General features: G+C 36.6%; 1 protein-coding gene across 1 annotated transcript; it reads left to right on the top strand.

Moving 5' to 3' along the window:
* Positions 1-830: 830 nt before the first annotated feature.
* On the top strand, positions 831-13,267 carry BLOC1S6 (biogenesis of lysosomal organelles complex-1, subunit 6, pallidin). The gene is made up of 5 exons (XM_006882938.1): positions 831-933; positions 2,978-3,119; positions 6,811-6,898; positions 12,616-12,702; positions 13,135-13,267. Exons 1-5 carry the CDS (start codon positions 852-854, stop codon positions 13,252-13,254), a joined length of 519 nt encoding a protein of 172 aa, XP_006883000.1. The 5' UTR covers positions 831-851; the 3' UTR covers positions 13,255-13,267.
* Positions 13,268-20,245: the final 6,978 nt, after the last annotated feature.

Genomic DNA, 20,245 nt, shown 5'->3' with positions numbered 1-20,245 from the left:
AGTGAAAATCAGGGACATCATACAGGAGATGAAATGACACAGTAGCTGGAACCAGGCTATATTTCATTCTGTTAGGACTGTGGTGTCCATGAATCCAAATGTACTGAATGGCAACCAGAGTGTGAGAAGGCAAGTAGAGGCTTTTTTATTAGCTAACAGTTTATTTAACCTGAGACCACCTTTGCCCATCTTTAAGTGTTGCCTATGTTTAAGTATGCATGTCTTCTGGATCTCTGCAAGTGCAATTTCAGATAATTTGTTCCATAGATGCTACAAATTTCATCGCCATTGTGTTGAGATGCTGCAAAAGGGATCTTACATCATTCATCTACAGTGAAAAATGGGAAAATAAAATTGTGGCAAATTCCCATAGGGCAAGGCTGAAGCTCACATAATTTTTAAAAAATGGTTCAAATTATGGGCAAAAGCTATAATTTCTTTGCTTTTACAACTTCTCTTTCACATGGGCACAAGTAAAACTGCAAAGCCGGGTCCTGTATTCCACATGGTCTTGTAAACAAGGTCTATCTTCTGGCTCACATGCAATACAGACAAAACTCTTCTTCCAGGCTCGCAGAGGCGGGACTCAACTCCACCACAGTTTCTCAGTCCACTGACACTAACTGCAGCGCCAACTCCCCAGCGGACTAGAATTTGCCCGTCTGCGCAGGCTCGCGGAGCGCTCAGGAGGCGGGCCTGCGGTCACGTGTCTCCCTCACGCCTTCTTCCGCCCCACCACTTCCGGGTACTACTGCAGGTCTTCCTGGTGGGGCTGCTGGGGGTTTAACTACCAACATCCTGCTTTTGTCTAGTCTTGTACCTTCCCCTGCCTTGTTCCCTGCAGGTGGGACATGAGTGTCCCTGAGCCGCCGCCCCGAGACGGGGTCGCGGCCGGGCTCCCTGACAACTCGGGGGCCGGTGAGCCGACGCCGGGTACGTGCAGCCGGGCTGAGTGCAGGAGGCACGGAATGTCCTCAGTGCAATGTTTCCCGGGGCCGCCCTGTGGGAGAGCGGCCGTTGGCCGTTTCGGTCTTAGGGTTGAAGGGGTTTCGCCCTTGCCTGGAAGTGGGGCCCACGCCGCCCTCCTGCCTGGCGGAATGGGCGGGAACTGAAGTCTAGCTAGTGAAGTGCTGTTGGGGGGACGGTTCATGTTGGGTTCGTTTACTCATTATTGATTTTAAGGAATTGGCTGGGGATGAAGTTGCTAGATCGATCAGTTTGGAATTCGAATTGATTTGGTCACAGTCATGAAATGCTTGCTTGGTGATACCACTACATCCCTATTCGTCCAGTTTCACTTAACTCTGGCTTCCAGGACAGATTAAATCTCGAATGTTCAGAGGCATCATCATCGAATGCAGTGAATTAGCTTGCTTTGCATTTAGAGTGGTAGTGTTCATCATGAGCCCTCATTGTGAGGATTGGGAAAGGGACCACTTGATTTCTTTTCCGTGCTTTTTTATTCAAGTGAGACACCCTAGATGAAAAAGGCTACAGAGCTTTGGATGTGCCTTTTCTGTTACTTCCTGTTCCAGAATTACAGGGGTTATCCTAAAATAATGCCCTCAATATTTTCCTTGTCAGGTTTTTTTACTCATTGATTTCTTCCACCCTTCATAAATTATCTCTCTCAAAATGATTCCCACATTAATGCATTTGCAGTCTGGGCCTCATTCCCAACTCTTAATTGTGTTTTCAACTGTTGCAGGTACCTTTACATGGTTGGCCTGTACTAATTTCACATACAACTTGTACTTATATAAAAGCAGTGGTCTGATTGTATCTGTGCTAAATCACCTTCACTTGAAATTTCCAAGACTTTAAACTATTCATTCTCTCATCCCTCTTACCCCTCTGTTTAGTCTAGGATGTTATACTACACAATTTTCTTTTGTGTCTATTTACAAATAAAATTTGAAACTTTTGAGTTATAGTGTTGGGGAAGAGTGTTGACTATACAATGGACTGCCAAAAGAACAAGCTAATATGTCTTGGAAGAAACCCAGCCAGAGTCTTATAATAAAAAAAAATTGTGAGAAATCGTCGCACATATTTTAAACATGTTGGCATAATGTCCCTAAATGTACCTCTTTTCACATTTGTGAATTACTTCAGTTTTAATTTGAATGTTGCCTTGCAATTTTGAGGACTTCAAATGAATATATGTGTTTCTCAGGATTTTAAAAAATCTTAATTTATTTTTATTTTTCTAGAAGCTGATTTTGAATACTGTAATTTTTCGCAGGCATATAAAAACTACCTGGAAATGGGTTCTAAGCAATATTCTGTGATTAAATGTATTTATTTAATGTTCTAATCGGTGAAGATGAGCCCGTTGTTCCTAGAATCCCTGTGAGTTGTAGCACATGACAACAAAACCAACAGCAACAAATTTGATGTTAGTATTACCTGATGATGATTGTCAGAATTTAATATTAAGTGTAAAATACTCCTAGAATATAATTTTGATAATGTGACTAGCTCATTTTTTCCTCTCCACTCTAAATCAGTGGTTTAGATTTTTAAAGTTAAAAAACTTTTATCATTCTCTGCCTAGAAACTGTTTTATGGTTTTTTTGATAGGAGCAGTGATATTGTTGTTAGGTGCCATCAAGTCAAGTAAGACTCAGAATGACCCCATCAACAATAGATCTGAACTCCGTGTATTCTGTGCTGTCTTCACACTCCTGACACACTAGAGCCCCTTGCGGCAATCACCATGGCAGTCCACCTGGTCAAGGATCTTTCTTTCCTTTAGTGACTCTCCACCCTTCCAAGCATCATGTCGCTTTCCAGGGAACAACCCCTCCTAGCCACGTGCCCAAAGTATGTAGGGTGAAGAAAACTCATCATTCTTGCCTCCGAAGAGCAATCTGACTGCACCCTCTTCCAAGACACAAATATAAAATTTTGTATATGTCACTGACTTTTGTTGTTGTTATTTAGTTTCCTAAATTTCATTTTTGTTTAGGAACAGATTTAAGCGACGCTTCCCCAGATGAAGGGTTGTTTGAGGGCTTGACTGTAGAAGAGAGAGCTGTGGAACAACTGGCAGAGGGATTGCTCTCTCACTATTTGCCAGATCTGCAGAGATCAAAACAAGCCCTCCAGGAACTGACGTAAGCTAACAAAAAACCCATTTATGTGCTATTTTCTTATTAATGTAAGTCAGAATTTTGTGTTGCAAGAGTAACTATGTATTGTATACTAAGATATGTTTTGTAACATTGAATCATAATCAATTATTTATATATCTTAATTGATGGCAAATCTATTAAGAGTGCATAGCAATCTAAAAGTAAACAAATGAAATTTAATGCTCTTTGAGTATTTGATCACTTCTGAGACTTGACCCTCAGTGAGATGGATTAATGTAGTTTCTGCCCCAGTGGGCCCACACACAGCATTTGCGAGGATGACACAGGAGCAGGAGTGTTTTGTTTTAGTATACTTAGGGTTGTGATCGGTTGGAACCACTGAAAGGCACCTAACAAGAACATGACAATAAGTATTCTTAAACTTCACCTGGAGTCAAGTTATGAAAATATTGCCTGTTGGGATGTTGCAGCATGAGTTTGCCCCTGTTTCTGGGTTGAGAAATTTGCTTCTATAAACATCACACTGTGTTTAGTTTCTGATTTAAATAAATAGACTAAGATTTTAAGTATCTTTTTTTCAGATGACCTGATTGAGACGTACACACCATCAGGGAGCTCTTAAACCTAGGGAGTGATGGTGGTTATTGTTATTAGGTGCCATCAAGTCAACTACAACTCATAGCAACTGTATAAACAACAGATCTGAATCTTGCCCTTTTCTGCACCATCCTCACTGTCTCAGATGTGCTTGAGCCCATTCTTGCAGTCATTGTGTTGATCCATTTTGTTGTGGATCTTCCTTTCTTTCTCTAACCCTCTCTTTTCCTAGCAGGATACCCAAGGACTAATTCCTCCTTACAAAATACTCCTTGCCATCTTTGCCTCAAAGGAACATCTGGGTTGCCCTTTTTCCAAGACAGATTTGTTTGTTCTTTTGGCAGTTCCTGGGTTGAATATTAGTACTCTTTCCCAACAATTCTAAGGTATCAATTCTGTCATCCTTTCAGATGCACAAGAAGCAACTGAAAGTACTAGGGCTTTGAACAGGTACCACTTGGTTATTAAACTTGCATCCTTGCTCTTTGGTACTCTGGAGAGGTCCTTGACAGTAGATTTTCCCCAGTGCAGCACATCCTCTAATTTTTTTTTTCTATAATTATATTTTATTAATTTTCATAAACATTTACAGAGATTTTGGGCTTCCACTCATTCATTGTTGCACTACATCCTCTAATTTTTTAACAGCTCTTACCATGGTTTATTGGTTGTGTATCCAAGTAAAGTGATACTGTTGACAATTTCAATCTCTCCTCCATCTCTTTTAATATTGCCTGTTGGTTCAGAGGTGAGGATTTTTGTTTTCTTGATATTGAGATGTGATCCATATTGAAGGGTGCAGTGTTCCATCTTCTGCAAAAAGCACTTGAGGTCCTCTCTGCTTTCAGCAGGCAAAGTTGTGTTATCTGCATATGCAGATTGATGTTGAGTCTTCCTCTGATTCTAATGCATTATTCTTCATACAGTTCAACTTCACAAATTATTTGCTCAGATTGAATAGATATGGAAAAAGGATACAACCCTGATGCATCCCTTCTTGATTTTAAAGCCTAGTGTTTCCTTGGTCTAGGTATAGATTTTGAATGAGCACAATTAAGTTTTCTAGAATTCCCATTCTTCTCAATGTTAGCCATAATTGTTGTGATCCACACAGTCAAATGTCTTTGCATAGTCAATAAAATACAGACATTCTTCTGGTACTTCCTGCTTTCAGCCTATATCTATCTGACATAAGCAATGATATTCCTGGTGCCTTGACCTTTTTTAAACCCACCGTGAATTTCTGACAGTTCCCTGTCAAAGTACTGTTCCAGCTCTTTTGGGATGATCTTCAGCAATACTTTGCTTGCTTGTGATATTAATGATATTGTTCAATAATTATTTCCACTTTCTGTTGGCTCAGCTTTCTTGGGAATGCTAACATACATGGATCAGCTAGCCAGGCAGCTGTCCTCCAAACATATTGACATAGACTGTGAGCACAACCAGGGTTGCATCTATTAGTTGAAACTTGCCAGGAGGTCTCCCATCTATTCCAGGAGTCTTATTTTTTGCCAGTGTCTTCAGTGCAGCTTGACCTTCTTCCTTTGTTACCATTGGCTCTTGTTCATATGGTTGTTGTTTGTTGTTATGTGCCATCAAGTTGCTTGCATAATGACTCTATGTATAAGAGCCCTAAACCCTGCTCTATCCTGTGCCAACCTCACTGTGTCTGACACACTTATGCCCATAACCCTAGTGACTGAATCAATCTATCTCATTGAGAGTCTTCCTCTCTTTTGCTCTCCCTCTATTCTCCCAAACATTATATCCCTCTCTAAGGACTGGTTCCTCCTTGTAACATGCCCAAAGTATGTCAGACGAAGCTTCAGAATCCTTGGCTCCAAGAAGCAGCCTGGTTTTACCCTTTCCTGAACTAACCTGTTTTTTCTCCTACCAGTCCATAGTATATTCAACACTCTTCTCCAACACCATAGCTCAAAGGCATCAATTCTCTTTCTATCATCCCTGGTCACTGTCTAGCTCTCTGATTCATAGCACACAATTGTGAAGACTGTGAACTGGATCAGGCACACCTTAGTCTCCAGCCTGACATCGTTGCTCTTCCGTACTCTGGAGGGGTCCCTGACAGCTGACTTTCCCAATACAATTCATCTCTTGATTTCCTGGCTGCTGGCACCAAGATTGTTGATTGTGGAACCAAGCAAACTAAGAATGTTAACAATCTCAGTCTCTTCACCATCCATCATGATGCTGCTAATTGGCCCAGTGGTGAGAATCTTTGTTTTCTTGATGTTGAGCTTTAATCTATATTGAAGGCTGCAGTCCTTGACCTTCTGCAGCAACTGCTTCAGGTCCTCATCCATACCTTTTCAATCTGTATGCAGAACAGATCATTTGGGACATTGGGCTGTACGAGGAGGAATGTGGCATCAGGATTGGAGGAAGATTCATCAACAACCTGTATTATACAGATGACACAACATGTTCATATGGTACTTCTGAAATTATTCAATATCAACCAATTCTTTTTGGTATAGTGACTCTGTATATTCCTCCCATCTTCTTTTGATGCTTCCTGGATTATTCAAGATTTTGCCCATGGCATCTCTCAGTATTGCAGTTCAAGGCTTGAATTTGTTTTTCAGTTCTTTCAGCTTGAGAAATGCCAAGTGAGTTCTGTTTTTGTTCTCTGACTTGAGCTCTTTGCACATTTCATGATAATCCTTTACTTTGTCTTTATAAGCTGCCCTTGAAATCTGTTCCACTCGTTTACTTCAGTATCTCTTTCTTCTGATGTCCAGTTTGGCTTTTGTTTCTCCTTTGTCTTTGTAATAACCTTTTGCTCTCTTCATGGATGATTTAATTTCATAGCTCCTCTGGTCTCCGATCATTGGTGATCAATGCCTCATTCCTTTAATAGAATATTATTATAATTATATGGTAAAATATAGTTTCTTGGGCATGATAATACAAGAAACTTCTTTTGAGAGAAAGATACTACAAATAATTTTAAATGATGTATTTGTTTCAGTTATTACTTATTATGAAGATAATCATTGGAGATCAAGTAACCTAAGGGGAATGTGTTTCCTTTTCATGATCCAGTATTTATAGTATGCAAGTTTATGTTGACTGTGTGCTTTTGTTTCAGACAGAACCAAGTTGTACTATTAGATACACTGGAACAAGAGATTTCAAAATTTAAAGAGTGTCATTCTATGTTGGATATTAATGCTTTGGTAAGTAATTCAGTTGATTTAAGTTAATAACTTTTAACTTTAAAAATAGCTTAGTTTTGCTTCCTAATTTATCGTTTTTAAAAACTGATTTTAGCAAAAGTTTTAAAAGGTTGGGTTTTCATTAATTGATTGTTTTCCATTTTTCCTTCCTTCCCCCTTCCCCAGTCCACTTTGTAATGAACCTCTTGTTCCAGATTGTCAATTTTCACACATCCAGTGCCCAATCATACATTCCCTTCAGACCATCCTTCCCCTTATCTGTTCCAGTGTAGTGTTTATTATTCACTCTTTTCTTGCTTTCCAACCATGAGACATCATGTCACCCCAGCAACATTAGTGAAATTCAGCCAGGCAACAAACAGCAAATGCTGACAAGGTTGTAGAGAGGTTGGAACTTTTATTCACTGCTGGTGGGAATGTAAAATGGTATAGCCACTATGGAAGGTGTTACCGCTTTCTCAAAGTTGGAAATAGAAATACCATTTGACCCAGCTATCCCACTACTGGGAAGAAGCTAGAGCTGCAATATCTGCACCCATGTTTATTGTGGTGTAATTCACAATAGCAAAGAGATAGAAGCAGCCCAGCTGTCCATCAACAAATGAATGGATAGAAAAACTATGGTACATTCACACAATGTAATATTATGCAGCATTGAAAAACATTGAACTTGTAAAATACTGTATAACATGGTGAACCTGGAAGACATTATGCTGAGTGAAATTTCTTAGTCACAAAAGGGCAAATACTGCATGTTGTTGTTGATCGCCATCGAGTTGAGCACAACTCGTAGTGACCCTATGAACAAAAGGCCTGAAGTCTTTCTATAACTATTGACATTTATCAAAATTCATAATAGTTTCCAGAGGCATGTTGTTTAAGAAGTGGATGCCACACCTGCTTCCAAAAATACGGCATAACACTCCTGATTTAATTTTATGCTTACATCTCTTTAGGATCGTCTACTTTAAATTATTTTGTCTTTATAGGGAATAATAATTTTCTTTATTAAAACTTCTCTTGTCATGAATTACCTTTTAAACACTGAGCATGTAGTAGAAAATTTAACTATTGAAGCCTGACATATTCTTCATTAGTGACTTTTAAAGGAGAACTGAAAAATAAGGTCTTGAAAATAAGATAAATAAAATTTATCTTTATTTAGCTATCAGTATATAATTTTTAACATTTTCTGTCATTGAGCAGTATGTTCTTGATGAGTTTATGATAATAAACTAATTCTGTGACCCCTAGACTTCTCTTTTACTGTAAGTGACAATAGGTGACATCAGAAACTTTAGATTTTAAAAAGATAATTTATTTTTGTTGTTGAGAATATACACAGCAAAACATGTACCAATTCAAATTTCTGCATGTATAATTCAGTGACATAGGTTACCTTCTTTGAGCAGTGGAGCCATTCCCACCCTTGTTTCTTCCTCATTAATGTAAACTTAACTGTCTCAAGGGCTCCTATACAATCTTTCAAATTACTATTGTCAGTTTGATACCAGTATTAACAGAATAGAATGCTCAAGACAGACGTTCTTTGCTAGTTAAACTATTGTTTGGTTTTAAAATGACTTCAGGGAATATTTTTGGTTTAAAGTTTAAAATATTGGTATTATTTTAGGGATTACCTAGCCTGCATGCATCATTGAAAGTAGCTCCAGAATGTCTAGATTTAATGAGAAATTGAAATTCTATTCTAAGTTTTCCTCTTTTTTATTTTTCTACTGAATATTTGGTTAAAATGTTAAGTAATAATAGCCAGGCACCATCTAGTTCTTCATGTATCATTGCAAAGGAGGTATTTCTTCATAGAGGCGGTTAATCACGCTTTCCATTTCCTCCTTCTGTTCCTGGTATCCTTCCTGTACTGTTTCAGGCTAATAGAGAAAAATTATTGTGTCTTGGATGGCTGCTTGCCAGCTTTTAAGATTCCTCAGCTTATTCTCTGCTATTGAGTCAATTCCAGTTCATAATGACACTCCATTGGCTTTGTGAGGCTGTAAATCTTAACAGGAGGAGACTGCCCATCTTTCTTCTATGGAGTAGCTGGTTAATTTGAACCACTGACCTTTAACAGTTAACAGTTTAGTGTAACATACTATTGCACTTAGTAAATAAGATAGGAGATAGAAAAGAAGCACCGAACATGTTATTAGGCCACTTTATTGGGTTGGCCTGTATTCGACAGCTCCAACCAAGGAACCATAAGTGTTTGATTTGACATGAAAAGCCTCAGTATCTACTCTTCACCCCCCCCCCCATTTTGGTCATTGTAAATATAATCTATCAGCACAGCTTTTCCAGTTCACCTTTTACAGATGTGTAATTTCTTGACAGAAATTAATTGGTTCTGCATCCCTAGTTTTAATCAAATTGGTTTTTCTTCATCACATGGAATCAGTAATAACCCACCCTTTCCTCCTCTTTTGCCCCAGGCAACCACTAGTAGAATTTTTTTTTTTGTTCTTAATGATAACTTATATAACTTTTAAAATTTGCAAGCATTATTATCATACCAAATATCATTTAACTTTACCAATGTCACAACAAGAGGAGGATTCTTTAGAATAACAATTGAATCATCCTTGGTAACAGAACTAATATAGTTAGACAACTTACATTAAATTTTGGATAATCACCAGTGATTACATTATTACCAATTAATAAGACATATGGTTCAGGACTTTGGCATTTGTGACATTACATCCCTTACATTTATCTTTTGGTATACAGAAAATATTTATAGATCCCATACTAGCAACTAATTTTCATAATTTAGTTTGAAAATTCTTCATATCAGTATTTCTTCTACTGATCCTTAGCTTCGATTTTATTTGATGGAGCCCAATCGTACAAATTCAAATGTGCAGTACCACTTTTCTCCAGCTGAGAGGGTGAAGTAAAGGTAGATCTGGAACATATGTGCTTTAAGATTCTGCTTGAATCCTCGTTGTCAGAGTCAGCAATATCACTATATTTCTGTCAGGCAAGACATCTTCTGCTGAGCGTACCAAACTTTTCAGGAAGGCACTTTGCACTTTCAGAGTTCTGTGGAAAAACCCAAACATAGCCTCGAACCCATATTAACACAGGGCCGGGTCTTTTTCATTGCTTTGTTAATGCATCCTTCTATTTAATTTCAGTATACCTTTACTGTATGTTTCACCATTGTCTGTCCGCGGCAGACCTTTTATTTTTTTTCTATAATTATATTTTATTAATTTTCATAAACATTTACAGAGATTTTGGGCTTCCACTCATTCATTGTTGCACTATTCTCTCTACCCTCCTCCCAGTTTGTTCTTGTCCAAATGCCACAGTGCTTGTCAAAGCCAGTTCTGATTAATCTTCTTTGTCAGTGTGTCCTTTGCCATTCCCTATCACTCCTCCCTGAGAGAGACTTCACCCTGAGTCATAAGGAAAAGGGGATGGCGTATTCTCTTAGCTACTTCCTGCTGAAAAGGGACGCTGTGGGTTTCAGGGTGAAGATCTTCTCTCATTACTCTAAAGGGCCCCTTTGGCAGTAGGAAACACATAGACTATTATGGAGATTGATTTTGGAATTCAGATGCACTCTTATTGATTGTGCTTGGCTGTACATGTACATATCCTTGAAGATGTATCATGGGGGTGTTGCAACCTAGAAGACACAAATTTGACTAACAAGTTATAAGTACATGAGTCCAAAAATTATGGAAAAGTAAAAGAAAAGATTCTTTCATTGTTTTACAAACCCTCCCCCAGGTCCCCTCCACCATGTAGCCCTCGCTCTAGTCTCCTGTGATGACAGAAATACCCAGTTACATCTCTTACTAGTAGAATTTGATCTTTACTTTTGTCTGTTTTTAGCTTTTTATGTAATTGAGGTTTTAACAATATTTGCCCTTTTATGATTGACACATTAGCTTAGTATAATATCTTTAAACTCCGTTTACAATTTGGCATGAGACACTTTATGGCTTTCTGGTATGAGGAATTGAAATTCTTTCTTTAAGAAATAAAGTATTTTAAAAATAAGGAACTTGTGGCTACCTTTTTCCTTCCTCTTCAACATTAGAATTGGTGTGCTTTGTATGATTTTTATGGACTTTTTGTTGGTCTGTTATTGCTGTTGAGACCCAGGCCTGTCCTCCAAGGCACATCTGGTGAGGGGGGGGGGTATTCAAACCACCACCAACCTTTTGGCTGATAGTTCACTGTTTACCTGTTGGTATCACTGAAACTCCTTGCATTGTATAATAAATACAGCTTATGAGTGTATTCCTTTTATAATCAATAAAAGCAAAGTCCATTTTCTCTAGCATTAGGCAGAGATGGTGATGGTAGTAAATACAAAGTCCTTCTACTTAAAAGTATTTGACTTCTCATGAAATCAGTGAGTGAAGCTTTACTAACCTGTATTTGTTTTCCCGGCTGAGTTCATACTGTACCAGAACAGATATTTGTCCCGTGAACAAATGAACCAAATAAAATGTAATATTGTTTACTCAGTGTGATGGGGCAGGAATTAAGCCTTCTTTTTTCTCTCAGTGGTTTTGAGTATCAGCTAGGAACAAAAAGTAAAAGGCCTAGAAAGATATAAAAGAGAATCTGGAAGCTTTAGAGCCTATAAGACTTTGGCTTTACTTATAGTCACTCACATTAAGGTTGATAATCTCTGTTGATATTTCATTTTTCTCTCACCATTGTCATGTCTGAGATTGAGGGGCTTTTTTGCTTTTGTCCTGCCTAATTGAACCTGCGTAATCCTTTCCTGATATGGGACTTCACTTTGAGCATGGAGGCTGGCCAAGATATAAAGTCCATACTTAAAACTCCTTGAGAAGAAAAAGCTGGTATTAGGCTGTTCTGCTTAGTGTAGTTTTAAGAGCGTAAGGAATGTGATTAATTTTGGGTCACAGCCCTCTCAGCTCTCTTTAACTATAGCTTGGTTTCTCCTGATGGGATGAGATTCTTCAGTTAAACTTTTCTATGAACTCTGGCTCAAGTTTCTGCCTTGTAAAGACAGTAGATATATTTTACCTTTTTAAAAATGGGGGGGGAAATTGACATTTTTTACTTTTATTGAATGAAATTGATAACATTATTGGACAATGTTATTGAAATTTTAGGATTTTAGTTTTAAAAGCAGAGGGTCAGTACTAGAATGCAAGAGAAATGTCTATTTCGTAGTAACCCATTTTCTATTAATTAGAACAGAATTGTTGTTATTAGGCACAAAGTAGATACGACCATAGTGACCCTGTGAATAACAGATCTGAACCCTGTCCTATCCTGTGCCATCCTGCCATCTCTGACATACTTCAGACCATTAGTGCAGTCACTGTGTCAGTTCATCTTGTTGGAAGGCTTTATTTTGCTGACTGACCCCCCATCATTCCAAGCATGATGTCCTCTTCTAAGGAATAGCCTCTCCAAACAACATACCCAAAGCATGTGAGATGAAGCTTTGTTACCATTGTCTCCAAGAAGCACCCTGGCTGCACCTTATACAAGATGTACCTGTTCATTCTTTTGAATTGTCATTAGAGTTTTAAAAACTCTACTGCTTAAATGAAATCTATATTTTGGAATTAAGATGTGGAGAAAATGAAGGTTTTTAAGAAATTGACCAATTTAGGAAGACTGTACTATTGTTTGGGCATTGACTTATTTAACCCTTTTGATATTTTGAACTGAATTTTCTTTTACTTTTCCATTTTAAGTTCGCTGAAGCTAAACACTATCATACCAAGTTAGTGAATATAAGAAAAGAGATGCTGATGCTTCACGAAAAGACATCAAAGTTAAAAGTGAGTTAAAAATTCTTCTTTCACATTCTTTATAAGAACAGAGATTTAGTTATGTATTTTTATTTAGTTTTTATATGTTTGACTTTTTATATATCCATAGACAACATGGTACATTATTTTCTTTGAAAATCTGTCATTTATTGAACTTCATTCTGTGCTTGTCACTTAATGGCTGGGATGGTAGGCCTATCATCTTCTCTGGATATTGACTTGCAATTCTTATTTAATGAGAACTTAGAATAATGATTTTGTTTATTTTACTATTTTTTTAATCAGAGAGATCTTAGAGTACTCAGAACTAGTTTAAAAGTTAAATGTTACATTCATTAATACCTATTCATTTCCTTAAAGCAAAACATTATTACTTTCATTTAGGGCATATCCTTTAATAACTTGATTGTTCACTTGACTTTAAAAATTTTTTTGACACAGAAGAGAGCACTTAAACTACAGCAGAAAAGACAGAAAGAAGAGTTGGAAAGGGAGCAGCAACGAGAGAAGGAGTTTGAAAGAGAAAAGCAGTTAACTGCCAAACCAGCTAAAAGGACATGAGAAGTTGAATGTTTTTGTTTATGTTTCCATTGCTTTCCCCTTATTCTTTAGACTAAGATAACCTAAGTGTAATTGGAGGTAAGGTAGTGCCTTAGACCACTATTACATTTTGTAAGCCTTTTCCCAGGACGGCAATGTCTCAATTTCATTTCAGTCATTTTTCTAAGTAATAGAAATAATATTACTTGGTATTGATATATATGTGCATTTTTCCCATATCTACTTAATTTAAAAATTTAGCCTGAGTCATTTATAAACTGTAAAATGGTCTGATTATTATAATAATCTAGACTCTCAATGGCCTATAAAACAATAATATACTGTGACAGGTTTAGAAGCAGGAGTAGCATCCACTTCCTATATAACTTGTCTCTGGAAACCCTATGAACTTCAATAAATGTCTATAGTTGTAGAGGGACTTCAAGCCTTTTCTTCATAGGGTTTCTGTGAATCATGCTCAACCCAAAGGCAACAACAACAACAACAACTAGTTAAAAATTACAAGTTTAGCTGAATAGGTATAATTTAAAAGTTTGAGTTTCTTATGAGATGACTTGCCTCTCTGGCATAACAAGGCTAGTTTTTGGTAATTGCCTTTTCATTGCTTGATCAGAAGATATGCCCACTTTTTCTATATCATATGGCACTTGGAAAGAGATGGTATAAGTCCTTGGGAAGAACATGATGGAAAAGTGTGTACATGTGAAATAACAGCATTTTAGACAAAGGATCAGTGAACAGGATGGAAGATAGATTCTCCTAATTGTGGGCACCATCTGCTTCCTAGAGTCTGCAACCATATCAAACCTTCCTCCTTACTTGTTTAGTTTTTATGTAGCTTGTGGGTTCAAGGTTGATTAAATCTTCTAAGTTTGGTTTTTGGAGCTATCACATACTCAGTATGTTTAAACATTTATTGTCAAGTAGATAAGATAATGAGCACAGCTTTCCACTGGAAGGTTGAATCACTAGTGCTTTTTGTGCCCTGATTTGTTGTCTGGCCTTTCAAGTAGTTTAAAAAAATTTCTGGGGGTAGAGAAGAAAATGTATAACATTGAATGAATAAAAATCACAATAAAAATTTTTTATTCAAATCACAATAAAAGATTTTTAAAAATAAAGAAGATCCAAAGTAAAAAGAAAGGAAAAAATTTCTAAAGTAGACTTATATGTACCAAATACCTACTTTGCGGACAAGGACAGACTATGGTAGAAATTAGTAAACAGCTTCTTCATAAAAGAGAGAGCATAATATTTTTCTACTTTCTAGATTTCCCCCAATATTATATGTAGTAACTTATGTGAGGTAACTGAAGTATTGTTGAAAATCCATAAGGAATGGTTACAAGACATGTTTAAAACCTGTGAAATATACAGTTAGAATGTGCATCTTCTACAATCTACATTATATTTTTGACAAGCTTGGAATTACTACCTCTAATCACATTTCAAGCTAATTATAGAGAAAAAAGCATTAGATAGAAACTGAGTACTAAACATTGGCCTATTTAAAAAAAGCATTAGATGGAAATTGAATGCTAAAATAAACATTGACCTATTTAAATTTAAGTTTGTAGAGTTTACCTTCTTTATTGAATGTATATATAACTTGATTGCAACTTTATATTTACTAATGTATTTTATTTAAAAATGCCAAGTTGCCCTCAAACACTTACTAAAACTGCCTATGTTAAGATTCATTAGTCTTGCAGGACAGTGTCATTTAAAGTGATGAATGTACTCATATATACTCAGATAATGACTACATTTTTTTCTCAGAGAGTTTTGTAGAAATGGTTCTTTAAAATATTGGTTCCACTTTTAATCTACTGAGGTAAATCTATCTACTCCCCAGCCTTTGTCCCCAAAGGTCCCCTAAAGTGTTTCTGGTGTACCCTAAACATTTGGAATTAATGGTCTAAAATGGCCTGGGTTCCCACAGTAGGCTGCATACAGTTATTACTTGGTAATTTGAAAGAAAATAAGGATATTCCTAAATTTCAGTAGTCCTGTGGTGGAGGCTAGAATATTTTTTTTTAGGATAAAATAGTAAAGATAGATTTATTAGAAAGTTATGTCCCCAAAGGGACAGACCTCCTTCCCTGAAAGGCAGTATAGTGGGGAGGCCTAGAATCTATATGTATTTAAAAAGAGCTTCGTAGATAATTCTGATGGAGGAAATAATTGATCTAGACTAACTAGTGATACATATTTATTAGTAAAATAATTTAAGAAATGACCTGGTAACATGGGATTGATTTTATGAAATTATAGACCACTGCTTTTGGTTTGTGACTGAACTGAAGAAGATGAGAACTAGATAAAGAATTCTGGTTGTTTAATTGCACTTCTCTTAACTGTATTAAATTATGTTTATTGAGTACGTGGCAAACATTTTCAGACACATAAAAATTTTGAAGACTTTAAAAATGTTAAAAAGAATAGCTTTATTATTATCTACTATTTTAAGGTCAGTTATAAATCAAAAATACTGTCATCTTGGTAATTAAAATCTCAAACTTTTTCTATGTTCAGTGACACGTAGACACATCCTCACTGATTAAGCCTGAATGGTCATGCTTAGACTTGCTGCTATATTTTTTTATATAACAGACTGTTTTTGGTTGAAAAAATTTACTTTGTTTTGAAACTGTATTACAAATATACTGAACTACACTGTTGGAATTTCATTTTATATTTACTTTGTAATAGATACCATGTATGCAGATATTGAATGTAATGTAGATTGTGATCTCTGTATTTAAAGGGGATACAGTTAAAAATATGCCCATTATATACTCTCATACTGTAGTCTGTTTTGAGCTTTTACATAACTACTTTCATGTGTTTAATTTTTAAAAGTTACTAACTTATACAGTGTTATTTATCAGGTACCATTCTGTATATAGCATCATGCAGTGTTGTTTATGAATTAGATCACAAAATGACTGGTCTGTTCATGATATTCTTCTCAGAAAGGTGATAGAGTAATGAAAAAATTCTTGTTGACATGACAACTTCCCAAACTTGTTCATTATTCCTTGAGAATAAAAACAGCAGGTATTACAAACAAATCTGTGTTGAAAGAAGTGCGGCCAAGGTGCTCTTTAGAACTAAGGGTGGAGAGACTTCATTTTGCATGCCATGGGAATGTTGTCAAATAAAACCCCCGAAAGGGGATAAAGTGCTTGAAAAGGTACAAGGTCAGAGATGTAAAGGAAGACCTGTAAAGAAATGGATTGACACAGTCACTTTAACAGTAGGTTTAAATACAATGTAAATTGTGAGGGCATAATTGGTTTTGATTTGGGGCTTGGCTTTAATCTTTTGTACATAGGGTCCCTGTGAGTTGGAGTCAAATTGACAGCACCTAACAACAATGTCATTTAGTGGTTTTGGGGAAAGTGCACCATAAAAAAATTTTTCCATATAATAACCTTGGAAATATCCAAGTAGAATATTTCAGGCCAGTACTCAGACTGCTGGAGTATTGTAATTTCAGACCTCTGCACTGCTGTTCATACAATTGTATAAATGTATTTTCCCAGGTTTGGAACTACAGATTTAATCAAATTCTTAAAAGAAGAATAAAATAATATGTATTTTTCCCAAAGCAATGCTTTTTAATCATTAATCTCTTACTGTGCACAAATTAAAACAAAATTAATAACTCCCTTTTGGGCGAATATAGTTTCCATTTTATATGTTAGTTCAGACTAATTGTTTAAGATAGATTTGTTTGTTTGCTAGCTTCTTTATACTACTTTAGGCTAGTTTGCTTGTATGAGGATAGCTAAATCATATAGTCTTCAGTATTAACATTTGGGTGAGACTAGATTTATTTTTAAGGTCTGCAAGAAAGTGAAGGGAGTGGCTAAGGAAGGCAATCCTAATGACTAACTTTAAAAAAACACTTAGAAAATCCAAAGAAACATAATGTAAAAGAAATGGAATCAGAAAAACTAGGTTAAATCTAAGTGATTTAATAGATAGTACCTTTACCTACCTGTCAGTTTGCCACACTATGGTGGCTTAAATGTTATGATTCTGGAAACTCAACAATATTCCAAACATTAGGAACACCCACTATGGACTGGTTTTACAGACATACTAGACTATGACAGGGAGCTCTAGTGGCTTAGTGGTAAGGAATTGCACTGCCAGTGCAAAGGTATGCAGTTTGAATCCACCATCTGCTCTGATGAAGGAAAATGGGAAATCTTTTGTACCATTTTATAGCCTCTTAAACCCACTGGAAGACCAGCTATGGGCCAGTTCTGACTCAATACAACAACTGGACTATTAGCCATTGTCAACCCTATGGACCTGAATATAGTACTGTCTGATAGGATGCTGGAAGGTGAGCCCCCTTAAAGTAGAAGGCACTCAGAAACTATGCACTCACTTTAGTAATGGATTTGAGAATACCAGTGATTAAGAAGATGACATAGGGCCAGGCATTGTTTTGTTCTATACAAAACTGAGTCAGAACTCACTCTGTGGCAGCTAACAATAGCAACAGGGAGTGATACTTAAAAAAGATCAAGACCAAATTGGACTGAAAAATCAGTCTCTCCATGTGCCCTGAGTAAGGGAGGCTATAGCTATGTAATGAATAGGAAATTAGTAAAAATCCACCTATTTTATGAAGTCAAGAATTAAAAATTCCCCTGTTATAAAATGAAGGAAAGTTGTACCTATACATTTGATTTAGACTAATGTGCTCCATGAAGAAGCCTTCAGTGTTCAAATCTGCATAAAGATGAAGAGCAGAAAAATCAAGTATATTGTGAGTTCTTTTTATTTGTCCATTGGAAAAGGGTAAAAAGTATGTTGAGTTTTTCGTGCAAGGGAATATTAAGAAGCAAAACCATGCATGGCTTGAAGGTTCCTACTCTTTAATCACACGATTTTAAACTTTAAAGTGTCTTAGGTCTCAGTAACACAGTAGTTAGAATTGTTTACTCTGAAGTTTTAAGATTGTCTTGCTTCATATCTCTGCTTATTTGAGACTTTGGACAATTCTTTGTGTAATTCTCTTTCAGCTTCTTGGTCCTGTTATGTCTTCCTGGTGAATACCTACTTAATCTTTCCTCAAATATCATCTCTTTGCTTAAACTCAAATAGCACCTCTTAGGGCTTTTAAGATCCCTATCCCAGAAGAATTTCTGTTTTTCTATGCTATGTCTGTGTTAGTGCCTATAGTATTAGTTAGGTGTTCATGTGTCTTTCAAGAACAAATATACTAATCACTTTTTTTACTTCTCCTTGGTTTTCAGTATATTTTTTGATAGTGAATGAAGAGGGAGGTGTAGGTACATCTCGCATATATGGCTATAGTAAAAACAACAAAAATAGGGTTAGATGAATGCCAAATGAGGAGTATTATAATACAAAAAGTTTTGCAATTCAGATATGATTCATTTAACTCACTGTCACTCATAGCACTCTGCTGTCTGATTTCTGAGTCTAAAAATTGCAATGAGAAGAGACCACCCAGCTTTCTCATGTGGAACTACAGGTGGATTTAAACGCATTAAGGCCTTTGGTTTAGTAGCACAACCTGCGAGGGACTATCGGAAGCCTGTAATCCTTAGCTGATTGATCTAAGTTACAAATTCAGTGCCTCATTATACATAGCATTTAATTAGACTAAAATATAGATCCTGGCATCATTAAATGAGATGAGAAATGAATGGACTGGCTTGTAGAAAATAGATGCTAAATGTATTGTTGAGATATATTCCTTATCCATCAACTAGTGTCTGCACAGTCCTCTTAAAATAGCTTTAGACACAGAGTAGAAGTTCTCACACTTCATGGGGTTTTTTTTAATTGAAATTTTAATGAAAGTTTATAGAGACTTTGGATTTCCATTCATTCATTGTTGCACATTTTTCTTCCTGCCCAACCCTCCCCCCCTCCACTTCATGATTTTAAAGTCTGCTCTAATATATAGGTCATCAGAACAGTCTGGTATGGATGCAATGGCAGACATGTAGACCATTGGAACAAAATATAAAACCCAGAAGTAAATTCATCCACCTATGCAGAAAGCCAGTCTTCAACACAGAACCAGAATCTATTGTGTGGGGAAGAGATATATCTTTAGCAAATGGTACTGAAAAAATTACATATCTCTTACAGAAAAATGAAAACATGATCTATACCTCACATCATATAAAAAAAAATTCCCCACAACATGGGTCCAAGCCCAGATGTATTATACCTAAAACTATAAAAATCAATGAAAAATAGTGACTTTACTCAATGCAGTTGAGTTCATTGGAACACTGTGGTTCTCTATCAGGTTTCTGAGGCTTTATTGAAGGAGGAAATGATAATGTTGAAACACTGACTTTTTGGTTAACAGTGAAACATGCATTGTAAGCCTTCAGAGATGGCATAACTCTTAGTACTGTTATTAGGTGCCATTGAGTCAACTGTGACTTGTAGCAATCCTGTGAACCTTGTCCTATCCTGTGCCGTTCTCCTCATCCCTGATATGCCCACTGTTACAGATACTGTGTCCATGTTGTTCAAGGCCTTCCTCTCTTTTGATGACCTTTCCAAGCATGATGTCTTGATTTTCAAGGACTGGCCCCATCTGACAACATGCTGAGAGAGAGCAGTTTCACCATCCTTGTCTCTAAGAAGCTCCTTAGAGAGTCACACTTCCTTCAAGACATACTTGTTCTTTTGGCAATCCATGCACTAGTCAGTACTATTTCTAGCACTACAGCTCAAAGGCATCGATTCTACTATCATCCATAGTCATCATCCAACTTTAAGATGCATAGTATGTAGTTGAAAAAAAAAAGGCTTGGATCAGGTGCACCTTAGTTTTTAAACTGACATCATTACTCTTTAGCACTTTAGAGAGATCCTTGACAGATTTTCCCAATACAACATGTATTTTGACTTTTGACTGCTGGTAATAAGGTGTTGGGTTGTGGATGCAAGGAAGATGAAATCAGCCACAATTCTGTCT

This window comes from Elephantulus edwardii, unplaced genomic scaffold (assembly GCF_000299155.1).
Source record: "Elephantulus edwardii isolate Elephantulus edwardi_28Jun2011 unplaced genomic scaffold, EleEdw1.0 scaffold00026, whole genome shotgun sequence".
NCBI lineage: Eukaryota > Metazoa > Chordata > Mammalia > Macroscelidea > Macroscelididae > Elephantulus > Elephantulus edwardii.
The sequence above is the reverse complement of the archived record's forward strand: the minus strand, read 5'-3'. Positions and strand labels throughout refer to the sequence as shown.

Coding starts and splice junctions, on each gene's coding strand:
- BLOC1S6 (XM_006882938.1), top strand. CDS start 852: ATGAGTGTCCCTGAGCCGCCGCCCCGAGACGGGGTCGCGGCCGGGCTC. Junction 3,120..6,810: donor CAAGCCCTCCAGGAACTGAC/GTAAGCTAACAA, acceptor CTTTTGTTTCAG/ACAGAACCAAGTTGTACTAT. Junction 6,899..12,615: donor TGTTGGATATTAATGCTTTG/GTAAGTAATTCA, acceptor TTCCATTTTAAG/TTCGCTGAAGCTAAACACTA.